General features: G+C 43.5%; 1 protein-coding gene across 1 annotated transcript in view; it reads left to right on the top strand.

Moving 5' to 3' along the window:
• LOC120302196 (integrin alpha-X-like) overlaps positions 1-14,668 on the top strand; it is a 49,982-nt gene extending 35,314 nt beyond the window's left edge. Inside the window, exons 19-30 of the mRNA XM_039330268.1 lie at positions 206-279; positions 1,717-1,858; positions 4,180-4,290; positions 5,272-5,354; positions 5,441-5,524; positions 6,052-6,124; positions 8,109-8,216; positions 9,873-9,950; positions 10,997-11,119; positions 11,631-11,729; positions 12,956-13,066; positions 14,334-14,668. Of these exons, the coding sequence (XP_039186202.1) occupies positions 206-279; positions 1,717-1,858; positions 4,180-4,290; positions 5,272-5,354; positions 5,441-5,524; positions 6,052-6,124; positions 8,109-8,216; positions 9,873-9,950; positions 10,997-11,119; positions 11,631-11,729; positions 12,956-13,066; positions 14,334-14,435 (1,188 nt within the window). The 3' untranslated portion in view covers positions 14,436-14,668. The remainder of the gene's footprint in view (positions 1-205; positions 280-1,716; positions 1,859-4,179; positions 4,291-5,271; positions 5,355-5,440; positions 5,525-6,051; positions 6,125-8,108; positions 8,217-9,872; positions 9,951-10,996; positions 11,120-11,630; positions 11,730-12,955; positions 13,067-14,333) is intronic.
• The last annotated feature ends 3,107 nt before the right edge of the window (positions 14,669-17,775 follow it).

Here is a 17,775-nt window from a genome sequence, read left to right as displayed (position 1 = left end):
TCAAAAAGGTTAAGAACCACTGCTTTAGTATATAGATGCTTGAGGAACTCATAATACATGTTATGCTGTGTTAGATATATGATTCTACCCAGCTGTACATCAATTTATGCCTTTGTCTCCTTCTATATGGGCCCTCCTTAAGAAAGCTCACTCTATCAGTTAGCCCATGTTGCTCACTTCATTGCTGTTTCTCTTATTCTATCAGGTTCCCTTCCAGAAAGACTGTGGTGAGGATGGAATTTGTGTTCCTGATCTTTCCGTATCTTTTAACTTCTCAGGGTGAGTAAGGTGTGGTGTCCATGTTTTTTTAATTATGTCCTTCGCTGGTGCAAACTTGGATCCCATGGAAAGACATATGGTGCAAGAGCCAAAAGATACACAATCAGAATAGAACTGGAAGGGATCTTGGAGATCTTCTAGTCCAGTGGTTCTCAACCTTTTTAATGCCGCGACCCCCAACCGGTCATAAGTCGAGGACTACTCAACCAGTCGTAAGTTGAGGACTACTCAACTGGTGCAGCACTGTTTGCAGAATGGGACTTTTGGCGGGCTCAGCAGGGCAGAGACAGCCTGGACAATTCCTATTGGCTTTTGAAAGCCAATAGAATTAGACTCTATTCAAGAGAGTCTATTCTATTGGCTTTCAAAAGCCAATAGAATAAAAGGGAGTAGCACAGCTAAGGAAAAGGGGAAAAAATGGCGGACTGCATTGTTTGGCGACCCCCGTGAAATGGTCGTTCGACCCCAAATGGGGTCCCGACCCACAGGTTGAGAACCACTGTTTTAGTCCAACCCCCTGCTCAAGCAGGAGACCCTATACTAGTGGTGGCAAACTATGGCACGGGTGCCAAAGGCGGCACTCAGAGCCCCCTCTGTGGGAACCTGTGCTGGTGCCCCAGCCTTGCCTCCCCCCGCGACCCCATCCTCTCCAGCAGCCCCCCTGAAGGAGAGTCACCCCCGAGTGTGGCCCACACGGAGCAGCGCAGCCAAGGACATGGCAGCCAGGCAGCGTAGACAAGACTCTGCCCTCACACCCCATCATGCAGTTGATGCTGCAGGGCGCGGGCAGAGGGTGTGGCCACCATAGCACTGCTGGGCTGCCTGGGCGATCTGTGGCGGGCCCTGGAGGCGGTGAGTGGTCCTGTGGGCAGGCGGGGCGGGAGGTGGGGGGGGGCATAGTGGGGGCGGGGCAGGAGGCTGGAGTGGCAGCGGAGCCAGTTTTGGGGCACTCGGTCTCTAAAAGGTTTGCCATCACTGCCCTATACCTTATACACCTCAGCCATCCACTTGGAAGTGCTACCTCTGATTGGTAGGAAGCTGTGCGCAAGCTGAGAGACAGACCCAAGATTATTGTGAAATCATAATAAAATACCAGAGCCTGTGAATGTTGTTTCTTCCACAATCCCCTTTATATAATGGGTCTGAGATGCATTGCTTGGATTGTGTCCTGTATCTGTTTCTATCACTCCTTTTGTGCTGGAAATGGGCAGTTTAGTGGTATGCAATCAGGGCCAGCCCATTAAATGCCCATTTTAATTGCTTTTGTGCTCTGCTAACATTGGCTATTGGATAAAAGGGGTTACATTCATTTCCTTGTAATTCATGTAGTAGATTTAGCGACAATTTCTACATTATGGATGTTGGAAAGTGGAGACAGACAGAAAGTCACCAGTGGTCCTTGGCACTGAGGAAATATTTTCCATTGTTGTATTTCAGATCTAAAGGACTGAAGCTGAGCCCAAATTTCATACTGAATCTAACAGTGAAACTAGAAAATCTGGGAGAATTGGCATATGAGCCGGCTATTTCCTTTCACTACTCTTCTGTTTTGTCCTTCCAGGGAGCTTCAGTTTTTCAAGTGAGTTTGATGAATTTGGGGGGGGGGAGATATAGTGGGGAGGAAAAGAATGGGAAGGGGGATTAAGGTGGCAATGCTGGACGTTTGTAGATCAGAATTCAGGTGTCACCAGTAGGGTCACCTGGCAGCTATGATCTTGCAGAGTTGATCTAGAAAAAGATCAGCCACTGTACAGTCAGCATAGAAGATCAGTTAGCAGGAGAAAATATACAGCTGCTGTATATAAACAGGGAGAAAACCCCACACTTGATGACATTAGCTAGCTGGGTAATGAAATGTCTGCCAGCAAACAACCAAGCTCAGAGAGCACCAAGGACTCCATGATCTAGAACAGTGGTGGCGAACATATGGCATGAGTGCCAGAGGCGGCACTCAGAGGCCTCTCTGTGGGCGCACACACTGTTGCCCCAGTCCTAGGCCTTCAGCTGGGTTTTATAAAACCTTTTCGCTTTAGGCCTCCGCCGCCATGTGCAAAAAAAAAAAAAAGGTTCAACTAGTCAATTTCAACTTCTCGCGGGAAAAAAAAAAATCTTGCAAAGTTGGAATTGATTGATTGAACTTTTTAGTCCCACCCAGTCTGCTGTTACCATCACAGCTATACCCACCCAATGGGCCATGCCCACCCAATTGGCCACACCCACTCAGCACTCGACGATGCATAAGTGGGTTTTGGGTTGCAGTTTGGGCACTCAGTCTCTAAAAGGTTCGCCATCACTGATCTGGAAAAAGCCAAGCAGCTTCAAACCAGCTTAAAACATACATACTGTAGATGGGAGAATATTAGGAAACCCCAGGGAAACTAATTCAGACAGAAATCTAGAAAAATTCCCCTCTGAAGATAACAATGGCAAGCTCCCCACATAGCAGTCTGTGGTGACTCCCTTGCAAAGCAATCCGAAGCTAATAGAAGTCTAAGCAACCAATCTATGCAACTATATATTAATTTCCCCTTAATTATTGGGAAAAAGAAAGAAGAGACTTGGAGGTCTTCTAGTCCAGAGGTCACCAACCTTTCTCAGTTGGCAAACCCAGAGGGAAAGGGTGGGGGAAGCATTTTACATGTGTGCGTGTGTGCACGTGTGCACAGGGCCGCGATGCAAACAGGGCGGGGCTAGTGCCCGCCTGATACTAGCCCTATCCCATTCTTGTGCAGCGCAATGCCCTGTTTCCATGCCCTGCGGCATGATGGCACCTGTTTTTGTGCCCCACATTGCAGCAGCAGCCCATTTTCGTGCCCCGAGGTGCAGCAGCAGCCCATTTTTGCACCCCACGGCATGGCAGCAGCCCATTTTCATGGCCCAAGGCACCACGGTATTTTTTGCATCCCGTGGTGCAGCAGTGTCCCGTTTTCATGCCCCGCAGTGTGGTGGCATCCCATTTTCATGCCCGAGGAATGGTGGCGTCCCATTTTCACGCCCCAAAGCATGGTGGTGGTCTGTTTTCATGCTTCAAGGCATGGCGGTGGCCCATTTTCATGCCCCACGGTTGCAGCACTAGTGCGAGTGGGTGTGTGTGCATGCACACGTACCTGCACTGGCCAGCCTATCCCACAGCCCGGTGGCCAGTAGGCCACTGTCCACTACCCCTGTTCTAGTCCAACCCCCTACTCAAGCAGGAAACCATATACCATTTCAGAAAAATGGTTGTCCAATCTCTTTTTAAAAAGCACCAGTGTAGAGCACCCACAACTTCAAGTCAGTCTCACTGTCAGGAAATTTCTCCTTATTTTTAGATTGCTTCTCTCCTTGATTAGTTTCCCTCCATGGCTTCTTGTCCTGCCTTGAGGTGCTTTGGAGAATGGGTTGACCCCTTCTTCTTTGTGGCAGCCCCTGAGATATTGGAACACTGCTATCATGTCCCCCCTAGTCCTTCTCTTCATTAGACTAGACCAGGGGTAGGCAACCTTGGCTCTTTTATGACTCGTGGACTTCAACTCCCAGAATTCCTGAGCCAGCCATGCTGAGGGGAAAGGGAGAGGTTTCCAAGCTGAGCCATGCTGGCTCAGGAATTCTGGGAGTTGAAGTCCACAAGTCATAAAAGAGCCAAGGTTGCCTACCCCTGGACTAGACATACCCAATTCCAGCAACCGTTTCTTATATGTTTTAGTTCCATAGCGTGGAACTATTCCCGAAGAAGGCCTTTGCTTGCATTCCCATTAAATGTACTTTGACAAAGGTATACCTGAGACTAAGCATCTATTGAAATTCTGGATGCCTGGGCAAGCTTGCAAAAGACAGCTAGCCTGGTTCTTGTATATCACTTTCCTTTATAATCTCTGGGCATGATCTGATTTTTTTTTTAAAATCTCTCTCTGCTTCAAGTCAAACTGGCCCCTGTTCCTGGCTTGTCAGATGCACAGATCCCAAGGAAATGACACCGTACGCCATAGCTCCTGCCGTTTCAGGCCGCCTGCTCTCAAGGGAGGCACTCGGGTAAGAAATAGGAAATGAAGTCAAGCACAGAAGTAAAGGAGAGCCATGAGAATAAAAATAGGTGAAAGCAAAATGTGAAAAAATAAAATGTTCCTATGTAGGATGCCAATGTAAGCGAAGCTAGCTGTGTGTCCTGGTTCTGCATAATTACTGTGCAGAGAGGAAAGAGAATTCAGCATTCTCTTGTTTTCAAAGAAAACCTTTCTATTCTGTACATTTATAAATGTAATCATGATATGATGCAACTTGAAAAACCAGCAGAAGAAAAGCGGAAAAGGGATTGAGAGACAGGGCACAAATTACGCTTTTCATTTATTTATTAAATTTATATGCCATCCATCTCACTGTCCAAAGTGGAATATAAATGTAGTAAATATATAAATAAGCAAATCCCATTCCTCGTTTCTCCCAATGATTGGTGGAAACAGTATCAACACCATAACCAAAACAAGCAAATATGTAGCATTTCTGCAAGCTAGGCTCTTTGAGTTCCCACCAACAATATAGAGTGGTGAGGTTTTGGAGGCAATGGGAACCGGCATCCCAAAATACAGGTAGTCCTTGAGTTACAACCATTTAGTGACTGTTTGAAGTTACAACGGTACTGAAAAAAGTGAATTAGGACCATTTGTTACATCTATGACCCTTGCAGTATCTCCATGGTCACATGATCAAAATTCAGATACTTGGCAACTGACTCGGTTGCAATGTTCTAGGATCATGTGATCCCTGCAGTGATTTACTTAACAATTGTGGCAAGAGTAAAATGGGGGCAAAATTCACTTAACAACTATCTGATTTAGCAACAGAAATTTGGGGCTCAATTGTGGTCGTAAGTTGAGGACTACCTGTATTTGGGGGGTGCTGCAGTTAGGGGGAGGAAGCTGTTTTAGCTGAAGGAAGGGCTGACGAAAGAAGGTGGGGTTTAACAGGAAGAGACGTTCTTATGGGCTCTGCCCTCTCTGATGTTCTCTCTTGAAGGCCTTCCTCCAGGTTTCCTTCCGCTCCTCCAAAGGTGATACCTGGCCTGACAAATTTGTTTACTTCACCATCCGTGCACAAAGGTAAGGAACCCCACAGAGTGTCTGCCTCTCTCTGCAGTTTTTGAATTGCTTTTCCTAACTGCCTTCTCCTTTTTGGTCTCTTCCAGTCAGAATGAGAGCAACGTGCAGGAGAATAATGAGGCTACCGGCCGGCTACCTGTTTTGCACCCTGTCAACGTCATAGTGAAAGAGTAATTCTGTCCCCTTTTTTGTGATTTCCTATCCCGAGAGCCCATTTCCCAGGAGTAATCTTCATTTGTGGTGAAAAAGTTGAAGTAGGAGCTGGAAAACTGGGATTCTAGCCTATTCTCAGCCACAGAAGCTCCCTGGTTGACTTTCGCTTAGTTCAGGGGTAGGCAACCTTGGCTCTTTTATGACTCGTAGACTTCAACTCCCAGAATTCCTAAGCCAGCCATGCTGAGGGGAAAGGGAGAGATTTCCAAGCTGAGCTCTGCTGGCTGAGGAATTCTGGGAGTTGAAGTCCATGAGTCATAAAAGAGCCAAGGTTGTCTACCCCTGGCCTAGTTTGTCCTTCCCAGCTCAAAAACCAGGGTGATGCTGGGCTATCAGCAGGGACTTCATATTATAGACAACCTTAGTGTGGCTTTGGCCCAGTCATGCTCTCTCAGCTCAGCCTACTTTACAGGGCTGTTGTTGAAGGAAGAAGTAGGACTTCCCCTTTCATGATCCAAATGAAGCCCTCTCCTTTCCCCTCTAGGCTTCAGTCCACTGCATATCTCAACTTCTCTACTGAGGACCCAGGGAAGAAAATACTTACGCATAGCTATGAGGTAATGGACTTGTGTTTTTTTTTCCTGTTGGTTAATAACTAACTGAATCCATATCTTTCTTATCCAAATTGATTCCATCCATCTGCTCTGGTCTTCTTAAGTAGAACTGCTGAAAGTCCAACCTGGTTATGAAGTTTGAGGGACTTGGATGAAAAAGGAGGCCTTTTTTGTGGTAACCCCATATTATGGAATAGGCTTCAAACAAGCAGTGCCCTCACATTCCAGAAGAGTATTAAAACTTCCTATTTTAGTGCATTTAGCTCTATTTGATTGTGGGCATCCATCTGTATAAGTGGAAGTAGTCTTTGACTTATGACAATTGGTTTAGCAACCACTGAAGTTACTACTGATCCAGAAAAGGAGAACTTAAGATCTGGATCCGAAGTTCTAATGGTCAACCACCTCCCAGGTCCTGTGACCTCAATTCAGATGTTCAGCAACACAGCTGCATCAATGGTGGTTTGTCGTGTCTTGCAGTCACATGGCCACATTTTACAATGGTTTTGTCGAAAACTGGCATTTTTTTTCTGGTTTTTGGCAAACCCGCGCCATAGCGAGCAATGGATTTGCTTAACAACTGTAGCAATCCCTTGAACATGGCATTCATTTTACAACCACTGTTTGCTTAATGATTGCTGCAAAAAAAAAAAAGGTTGAAAAATCAGGTAAATTATGTGACTGACCTCTTTTATGAACCATTATGAATTAAAACCATAATACAGGAAGTTCTCAACTTACAATCATAATTGAACCCCAAATTCATGTTAAGTGAGACATTTGTCAATTGAATTTTGTCCCATTTTTACCACTTTTTTGCCACAGTTCTTAAGTGAATCACTGCAGTTGTTAAATTAGTAACAGGGTTCTTAAGTGAATCTGGTTTCCCCATTGACTTTGCTTGTCAGAAGGTTGCAAAAGGGGATCATAGGGACATTACAACCGTCATAAATATGAGTCAATTTTCCAGCATCCGAATTTAAATCACTTGACCATGGGGATGCTACAATGGTCATAAGTGTGATAAATAGTCATGTCACTTTTTTCAGTGTCGTCGTAATTTTAAACAATCACTAAACGAACTGTTGTAAGTTGAGGACTGTCTGTAAGCAGTTTCCATTATGGTCATAACTCGAGTATTACCTGAATCTATTTCCATATTTTTATATTGTTTTGTGATCTTATTTTCCATCATGTTTCTATTTTATTCTTCATCACCCAGAATTATGTGATTAGAGTGACTCGCAAATAACGTTTAAACCAGTGGTTCTCAACCTGTGGGTCGGGACCCCATTTGGGGTCGAACGACCATTTCACGGGGGTCGTCAAACAACGCAGTCCGCCATTTTTTCCCCCCTTTTCCTTAGCTGTGCTACTCCCTTTTATTCTATTGGCTTTTGAAAGCCAATAGAATAGACTCTCTTGAATAGAGTCTAATTCTATTGGCTTTCAAAAGCCAATAGGAATTGTCCAGGCTGTCTCTGCCCTGCTGAGCCCGCCAAAAGTCCCATTCTGCAAACGGTGCTGCACCAGTTGAGTAGTCCTCAATTTACGACCAGTTGAGTAGTCCTCGACTTATGACCGGTTGGGGGTCGCGGTATTAAAAAGGTTGAGAACCACTGGTTTAAACAAAGGCATAAATAAATCTGCCTTTAGTCCTTCACTCAACCTGTCCGCCATTCCAGCTATCCAACTTTCTTTGCATACATACCTACAATTAACAATATGAGAGAGAGATCTCTCTCTATTTGTTTGATAGACAGAGAATTTCTCTCTCTCTGGGAAAAAAGGCGATTGAAAAAAAACCTGGGTGGGGGGGAAATGAAGAGATCACCCAAGTGTATTGAAGCAATCTGCTCACTCTGCTATTTTCAGTTGCAAATGGTTTGGTCCCAGCACTTGATATGTTCATTCTGCCAACATCTACTTCCATACCTGATTCCATGTCTTCCCAATTTATTCAATTTCCCTTTTTTTCTTCTGGCAGGTGAGGAATTTGGACTCAAACTCCACTGCAGTCAATGTGACTTTTGAGCTACCTTTGATGACAAAACAGGGGTTCTTTTGGAATATAACACCATCCTACAGCAATGTGGTAAGAAGAAGATTGCTGGTTGATTAGAGAACATCTGGATAATGTTTGTCAGGAGGAAGACTAGAAACCTGGAGGAAAGATTTAGTATTGGAAGGGTACAGATAGTCCTCGAATTTTGAACGGTCACTAAACAAATGGCTGCTAATCCTCGACCTGCTAATCCAGCCATTTGTTTAGTGACTGTTCAAAATGACAATGGCCCCGAAAAAAGTGAATTACAACCAGTCCTACCAATTACAACCATTGTAGCTCCTCACAGTCAGGTGATTAAAATTCGCCCCCCCTTGGCAACTGATAGTTACTTAGGGTGTTTGCAGCGTCCTGGGTCACGTGATCACCATTTGCAATCTTCCCAGCTGGCTTCTGATGAGCAAAGTCAATAGGGGAAGCCGGATTTGCTGAATGGCTACGTGATTCACTTAACAATTGTGGCAGAAAAGAGTGTAAAATCAGGTGACTCACTTAAAAACCGCCTTGCTTGGTGGTGGAAATTCTAGTTCCAACTGCGGTTGTAAGTCAAGGGCTACCATCAAATTTTCAAAAGCCCTCACTTGCAGAAATACTCTGGAGGGGTTTTGCAAATGGGTAGGATTGTTTGTTGTGGGAGGGACAGAAGATAGGCCTGACTGAATCATAAACATTGGTAACTGTCACAGTCCTCGACTTACAACAGTTCATTTAGTGACCATTTGAAGTTACAGCGGCACTGAAAAAAGTGACTTAGGACCGGTTTTCACACTTACGACCATAGCAGGCATCCCCATGGCCAGGTGGTCGAAATTTAGATGCTTGTACACTGACTCATATTTATGATGGCTGCAGTGTCCCAGGGTGATGTGATCACCTCTGGCGCCCTTCTGACAAGCAAAGTCAATGGGGAAGCCAGATTCACTTAACAACCGTGTTACCAACTTAACAACTGCAGTGATTCACTTAGCAACTGTGGCAAGAAAGGTTCTAACATGGGGCAAAACTCATTTAGCAAATGTCTCACTTAGCAGCAGAAATGTTGAGCTCAGTTGTGGTTGCAAGTCACAAGTTTCTGTTGCTAAGTGAGACATTTGTTAAATGGGTTTTGCCCTGTTTTACAATCTTTCTTGTCACAGTTCTTAAGCGAATCACTGCAGTTGTTAAGTTGGTAACAGGGTTGTTAAGTGAATCTGGCTCCCCCATTGACTTTGCTTGTCAGAAGGTCGCAAAACTGGATCACATCACCTTGGGACAGTGTGACCGTCATAAAAATGAGCCAATTGACAAGTGTCTGAATTTTGATCACTTGACCGTGGGGGTGCTGCTACGGTCATAAGGACTACCTGTATCCAGAAAGAATTGTGATGAAAGTCATAAGTTAGGGTTATTGTCAAAAAGATAATGGGCTTATATATACATTTTTGGAAATAACAAACTGTAGCACACATTTATTAGTTAAATCAGTTAAGGAAGAGTCTGTCTTTTGAACAGGTTTTTCCCAGCATGCAAGAAAGAAGGACTAATCATAGAGCTATTTATTGTTTTTCCAGATAAGATTGACCTTGAAATATCCATTAACTTGTTCACATTAATGTTTTGGGATACTCCTGTTTCTTTCATAGCATCAGTTGGTGCATTTTCTTGTAAGTTCCAATTGTGCAAAATTACTTTTCTTTTTTTCCCTAGAAAAATCACTTCTCCTGTACACCGTTGTTTACGCTCAGAACAGGAATCAACAGGAAGAATGTCACAAAACCTATCAAGGTAAAAATCTGGTACGGGTAGTCCTTGACGTACGACAACAATTCGCACCAGAATTTCCGTGGCAAAACAAGGTGGTTTTTTAAGCAAGTTAGGTCCAATTCTGCGACCTTTTTGCCATGGTTGTTAAGTGAATTGCTGCAGTTGTTAAGTTGTTAAGTGAATCCGGCTTCCCTCATTGACTTGCTTGTTGGAAGTCAGCTGGTAAGGTTGCTAATGTCAACCAAATGAATCCAGGACATCTCAACCGTTATAAATACGTGTTGGTTGCCAGGCAGCCAAATTTTGATCACAGGTCTGTAGGCATGCTGCGACTGTCATAAGTGGGAGGACTCATTGTAAGTCACCTTTTTCAGTGCTGCATTAACTTTGAACGGTTTCTAAATGAATGGTTGTAAGTCAAGGATTGCACCTTCCTTTGGGCTGATACCTTTTTATAAGAAGAAATTCCTCAACTGAAGCTGAGGGGTGTTTTTGTCTGAGATGGTGAAGAAAGCAGCAACACCAATTCTCACGAATGAAGGCAAATATATATGTGTCCCAGGATAATGTCACAGGATGCAATCTGGGTCAGTCACCAGAACTAGAGGTTCAATTTTCCGAGCATTCAGACTCGTGCTGGGAACTTTTCTCTCACCAGAATGTGCGCTATGGGTTATTCTATACATAGTATTTATGTGGTGCCTGGTTGTGTGTATGCAATGAACAAAGACATACAATCAATTTAACAGCCACTAAGATTGTTGGCTGAGCAGGGACAAAAATAGCCAGGGAAATTATTGAAGCCTGGGAAATGGGTCCCTTGTCAGTCAACAGGAGTGCTGATTTACCACCAGCTTATCAGTTCCTTAGGAACCAAAGCATCATACAACCAGGCACCACATAAATACTATGTGCAGAATAGCACAAAGCACACATTCTGATAGAAGTTCCCTGAGGCAGGCCTCCATCACAAGTCTCAAAGCTCAGAAGACTAAATCTTTGGTCCGGTGACTGACCCAGATTGGACTCTGCAATACAAATTCTCTTTTCTTATCTTCTTTTGACAGAGAGGCTGTCAGGGGGCTGTTGCTTGCCCCAAAGTTTACTGCTTTATCAACAGTCTTACTGAGGGAGAATGGATCAGATTCAATTTTTCTGGAGATTTTTACAGAGAAGACAAATCTCTCAAAGTAAGTACTACCTCTGTCAGATAATAGAACTATTACATTATTCTGTTTGGAATGTATATTTCTACTAAATACCTTGGGCGAAGAAAGCATTGTATAGAATTTCCTATTCATTGTTGATTCCTATAAGGGAAACGCTTATGACAGCTGCCTTAGATGTTTGATTTGAGATTCATGTGTGGAAAATAAGAAAAATGAACTCTCTTTTTTAGTCAATTGATTGGTGAGCTAAGCAAAAGGGAACAAAGAAAGAAATTTAAAAACATAAAATCATAGGCTGGAAGGGACCTTGGAGGTCTTCTAGTCCAACCTGGTTATTAGATTGGTTATTAGGAAATAACGGAGGAGCAGGGAGGCTTCCAGGGAAAGGTTGCCCAAACCTAAGCCAGATGCTCTAAACATGCTCAGGAGTGCCCCTATCTCATCTCCAAGACCAAATTATATTGACCTCTTTCATTGATCTTTCACTGACCAAGTTATATTGATCTCTTTCATTTGCTTATCACTTCTAAAGCTGAAGTACGAAATATTCCACGTTGGCAGCGAGGCGTCCATAAGAGTGGATGAGACCAGATTTTTCCTGAACGAACAAGAGGGTTTTCATTTCAGCCAGGTAATTCAGCCAGGATTGGTTGACTAAAGAGTTAATGGTTGAGCAGTGGAAATGCAAGGAAGGAGTCATAGAATCAGAGGGATGGATGGAAGGTCTGTCCAATCTTTTCTTGAAGAGTGGTGCATTCCATGAAGCAAGCTGTTCCATTGATTAATTGTTCTTACCGTCAGGAAGTTTCTCCTTAGTTCCAGATTGCATCTCTCTTTGATGAGCTCCCACCCATTGCTTCTGCCCTGCCCTCAAGTGCTTTGGAGAGCTCTCTTAGTTAGTCCATGCTGCAAATGAGTCATGGAATCTGATAGCATTTTCAAGATTAACCAACTTTCCTAGGGCAAAATCTTTCCTAAACATCAGATGCACAGAAAGGATTTGTTCTTATAGACTTGAAACATAGGGAACGCAAGAGAAGGGAGAGCAACGGGGAAGAACCAGGTGGGAAGCGAATGGATTTGGCTTCCCACCATCATATCTCCTCTGTCGTGATGAGTGAATCTTTATCGAAAGGAAGTGAAATGCCTGTTAGTAAAAAACATGCATCTGCCATCTTTGTAATGTGGAAGTGAGCGTTGGATTTGTCAGGAGAAATGCAATAATAAGCTGAACTTGGGAAAATGAAGAAAGAGAGTCAAGAATGAATGGGAACTGAATGAAGGTGGACTGAATGCAACACAAGTGACTGGTACAAAAGTATGCTGAGTAGTTCTGTCCTGGAGAGAGAATGAATGGTGAATAGTATCGTGCAAACTCAATTCATCCATTTTTCATTTTCTTACCTCATATCTTTTATTTGCCTACCAACAGAAGAGACTATTTGTAGATCAGGGTTGAACTGTGAAGTCCTTGGCTGTTTTCTTCTTGAATGTTTCATTACTGAACTAGGTAATATTAACATTGCTAGAAGAATCCAATTCCCTTCTAGCACTGATGATGTTACCTAGATGGGTAATAAAATGTCTACAAGAAAACAACCAAGTTCAGAGAGCACCTAGCAATTCCTTTGTCTGCAGTTCTTCCTCCTTTTTTGGCACATTGCATAAGGATGCTTATGCCAAAGGGGAATAACAAAATGAGTGTTCAGCAAAGGCTAATTTCTCCGAGTCTCTTATGCTATCTTTTGGGCAATTTTGCAATTGACTCTAGCAAGCAGGCTTCTGGGTAAACTGATTCCTAGAATTGAAACTAGTTGTAGGAACAGACTTCAGTTTCCTATTGCTTTTCTTTTTCAGATCACCACACAAATTGAGTTAATTTCACCGTTCAATCCTGTCCCCATCATCATTGGCAGCACCATTGGAGGCATTGTGCTTTTAGCCATTATAGTGGCTGTCTTGTATAAGGTTTGTGCTGGTTGTTTTGACTGTTTGATGTGGGTCTTGCTAGGATCTGGGCTTATGGGACCTTATTCCCATCTCTCCTTTAAATCAACCTCAGAACCTGTTTAAGTGGAGGCTGTCCGTCTGTCTCAGGGGTCTTCAAACTTGGCCCTTTTATGACTTGTGGACTTCAATTCCCAGAATTCCTCAGTCAGGCTGGCTGAGGAATTCTGGGGAAGTCTACAAGTCATGAAGGGCCACGTTTGAAGTTCCCTGCTCTATCTGATTGCAAAGTAGGACAGCTAATTTTTTAGCAGGAACTTCAGATAGAAATAAAGTATAAACATAGGCTGTGTTCCCCATACACTGTAAGTTACCACAGTATTATTAACCCCTGAAATATTTTTTGGCAATCCATATACTACATCAGAAAATCTCAGCCTCCTGTAGCTCAGAATATGGTCTGGCAGGAAGAACCAATAAAGTATTTAAGACCTGTCCCTTAGTGTCCGTTTGAAATATAATGGGCTCTCCAAAAGCTACTTATGCCCTGAATTTTGAAGTTCTGATGTCATCCCTTCCACAATTATGTGACTGCATTTTGGGTGCTCAGCAACTGGCCCACATTTACAGCCATTTGCCGGGCCCTGTGGTCATGTGACCACAATTTACGATGGCTTAAAACCAGCCCAAAGCGAACAATGGGTTCACTTTAAAAAAAGGTTGTAATATTAGATTCAGTCATAGGGTGACCTGCTTTACGACTGTCACAACTTCCTCCCTTCATTGCCAGGCTCAATTATGGTTGTAAATTGAGGACTACCTGTACAGTCATATACATTAGCAGAGTGTTTCTCAACCTTGGCAAAATTAAGATACATGGACTTCAACTCCCAGAATTCCCCAGCCAAATTAACTTCATCTGTCCTATGCACTTTAATCCTTAAGTTATCTCTGATCTGCTATATCAATGGCTGGCTGGGGAATTCTGGGAGTTGAAGCCCACAGGTCTTAAAATTCTCAAAGTTGAAAAATGCTGCATTAGCACATTTAAATTGTACGCCCTGGATCTTTTCAGAACCAAGGAAATCTGTTGGATAAAACAGATGGAACAGATTCCCTGTTAGGTACTCTTTGCAGTTACTTTTGTATTTTAGAAAAGAGGTTAGAAGATCCTGTTGTTATTGATCCTATTATTTTAGTATTGTTGAGAGATGCATTGCAATTTCTCCATCTTAAATCTGTTTTTCTCTCTCTTCCCTATCCCCCCTTGCCTCTATCATCTCTCCAGTTTGGATTCTTTAAACGCAAGCGTGCACCTCAAATGGATGCAAATGCAGCTGGAGCAGCTGCTCCCAGTGACCAAGCTCCTGCAACTTCAGCTGCTTCCTAAGGGAGGAAGGGATTCTGGATCTGGATGCAACTTGGAAGCCAGGATTCCCGCTTTGTCTGGAACAGGAATAATACAGCCAGTTGAACATGATCAAAAAACGGAGAGGCAGGACCTCTAGATTACTCGGAAATGAATGGAAGGAATGGGGAGGGATTGAGAGACGAGAGGGCTAGAAGCTAAGTAGAATTAACTAATTTAAAATTCAAATAAATTTATATATTAAAAAACAAAAATGTGGTGCCAGTTTTTTGCCCATGAAAATGGTTTGAACAAATTGATATCACTAGGAAAATGACCCACAGGAGGGTCATCCAGGAATGCTCTCACTCTGGAATCGAAGTTGGGGAATACTTCTGCAGGAATTCAAAACATGCTGCTTATGGCAAAGTAGCATTGCAGGAGAGCAGTCCAGCTGTCTCTTTCTTGGGTTCCTGCAAGTGCCTGACTCCAAGAGAAGATTTTAGATTTCAGATCATTAAATTCCTATGCACTGCCCATCCCTCTGGTTGACTTGATAGCAAAGAGAAGAATTTTGCCATAGTCATTTCTGAGCGACTGTCTCTCTTTTTTCTTTCTTATGATATTGCTCTGGGTTCCCCATTTACAGTCCAACAGTGGCTACACTTGCCTAATGTAGCATGTTTACACATACTGTACTAGCTTTGCACAACACAATAATTTAGCTGTGGTTTGCTATGTTGATTCAATTTCCAGGATTTATACAACTTAATGTATCATAAATCACTCACACAGATGGGGTTTTCAGAGCCATTAGATCAGGGGTAAGGTTGCCTACCCTTGCACTAGATAGTAGTGGCAGTTTGTGGTTCAATGTGTCATGCGGATGTAGTCAGGATACAGGTAGTGGTCACTTAATGAGCGGGTTGTTTTATAACTGTTTTGAGGTTATGACAGCCACAGTAAAATTGTTTTATGGCCCTAAAGCACTCCTGGCCATTTAAATTGTCACACTGTTCCCCTCTCCATGACTGCATAGTCATCTTTATGATCGGTCATGGCATCCCATGGTCATGTGACTGTTTTGTGATGCTTTTTGCCGGTTTCCAGCAAAAACGCCCACTCAAGTGAATGGGTTTACTTAATGACTGTGACATTCATTTAACAACTTTGGCATTTGCTTAATAATCATGATAAAAGCCAGAAAGTTACTTCCAGTCACGTGGGTGTATCTATTTATGACTGCAATGATTTATGACCATAATTCCAGCTTCATAAGTCGAGGACTACTTGTAATCCACATAAGGACTGGGTGGAGCTTCATATTCCAAGGCAAGTGGGTGCTTTGGAGCACTTGCGTTTGTGAGGTAAATCTTCTGCTTAATCCCCACCAGGGCCTCTGTGCTTCCAAATATATCTCAAAAGGCCAGGACGTGGCATGTTGAGTCAGCAAAGGCTGACTTCTCCAGTTTAGCTGTTAGTCTCTCTACACACAATCTACAACCTACCCAGCTTGGCAAATCCTAACCAGACAAGAGCTGGAATTTGTTTTGAGAATTCAAAAGACCTTGGGTTTCAAACAGGGCAACCTACTTCTCTGCAGGAAGCCCTGGCTCTTTCCAAGTTTTTGTCTCTAGCCTGCCCAGGGCCCTGAAGTCAGCCATACTTCTGTCTCTGGTAGCATCTAGAGAAGGCTGGCTTTTGAAAAGCAGAGTCCAGGCCTTGGTTTGTTCTTCGCATAAGGAGACTTTCCTCTAAATGCTCTTCTCTCCATCTGGATTGAAATCAAAATAGCCCACACTTAATGGCTTTTTGCCTAATGGATAAGAACAGCCTCCCTCCCTTTTTTCTTCCCCTGAGAGGCACGGCTGAGGGGTTGAGAAAGAGATAAGTGGCAAGAGTATTTAGAAACCTCTTGATCTTCTGTACCAATATGTTTCAGAGCTGCTGTTTTGAAAATAAGGAAGCTAAAGTGAGGTTAACAGGACCTTCCCATAAGCTCACCGGGATATGATTCAGTTTTCTGTTGACATCTTCCTGGGCTCTGCACAATTCACATCAAACCGCTGCATTTAAGGTTTCATAGAACGGTGTGGAAACCCATTTTTTTCCTCCTTGTGCACTAAATTAGGAAATCGTTCTTCAAGTACACATTTTGAAAAATCCCTGGCCTTAATGAAACCCACTCCCTTGGTCCAAAGTTGTGATTTTGGAAATGCAAAGTACCCCTCCCACTCTTCCCTAGCATCCCATGAGCCTTTGCAGGAAGGGAGGCCAAGCAAATGTCTTCCTCAATAGCTGGGTGGGCAACAACTATGGAAGGTATATTTGGCAAATTATATATGTGATGGTGTTTCAAAAGCCAATAGGAATTGTCCAGGCTGTCTCTGCCCTGCTGAGCCCGCCAAAAGCTCCAGTCTGCAAACGGTGCTGCAAGTTGTCTGCAGTGAAGGCAAGCTGTCTGGAAGCTTCCACCCCTCCCTGCTGAGCAACTACTAAAAATGTAAGTAAAAGAGGGCCAGGGGTGGGAGGTTGAGGGCCGGCGGGCGCAGGGAGGGTTGCTGGCACGTGTGGGGCCCGGTGGGTGCCTTACCTCCCTTGGGCTGGGCTAGCTGGTGTCCCAGCTGGTGGTCGCCCTGCGCCGTCGCTGCCCCTTGCCAGCTACGCCTCTGCCGGCGCAGGGGGTGGCACCATGCATGCGTGGCGCTCCCAGGCAGGGAAAGTCCTTGACTTAACGACTGGTTGGGTAGTCCTCAACTTACGACCGGTTGGGGTCGTGGCATTAAAAAGGTTGAGAACCACTGGTGTATCTTGATTTTTCAGTTCCTTTTTCATGGAGGGCAAAGTATGCAGAACAGATTGACCAGGCATGGTTTAGAATCTCTTTAAAGTTGCATTTAATAATAACCTATTTAACTGACCCATTTTTATTATATTTTTATCCCACATTTAATTCAGAGGTTCAAGACACTACACATAGTCTTTGACTTATGATAACAATTGGGACCAGAATTTTTGTTGCTAAGCAAAGAGGTTGTTAAGAGTTGCGTCTGATTTTATGAATTTTTTTTGCCATGGATGTTAAGTGAACCACTGCAGTTATTAAGTGGTTGTTAAGCAAATCACAAAGGCATGGAATATAATGTGGGATCCTGGTGATCTAACCCATTATTTCTTAACCTTAGTTACTTAAAGATGTGTTGACTACAACTCCGAGAATACTGGCTGGGGAATTTTGGGAATTGAAATCCACAAATCTTGAAATGGCCAAGGCTGAGTAATAGTGGTAATTGGATATCTTTAGATGCACAAAAATTATTTCTACAGGATCAAAACCAAGGAGCCAAATTATGCCCATAACTCAGACACTGACTTTGTTACT

This window comes from Crotalus tigris, unplaced genomic scaffold (genome assembly GCF_016545835.1).
Source record: "Crotalus tigris isolate CLP2741 ecotype Arizona unplaced genomic scaffold, ASM1654583v1 scf7180000024427.8105951120:4207309, whole genome shotgun sequence".
NCBI classification, from domain to species: domain Eukaryota; kingdom Metazoa; phylum Chordata; class Lepidosauria; order Squamata; family Viperidae; genus Crotalus; species Crotalus tigris.
This window is presented reverse-complemented; position numbering and strand designations above follow the sequence as displayed.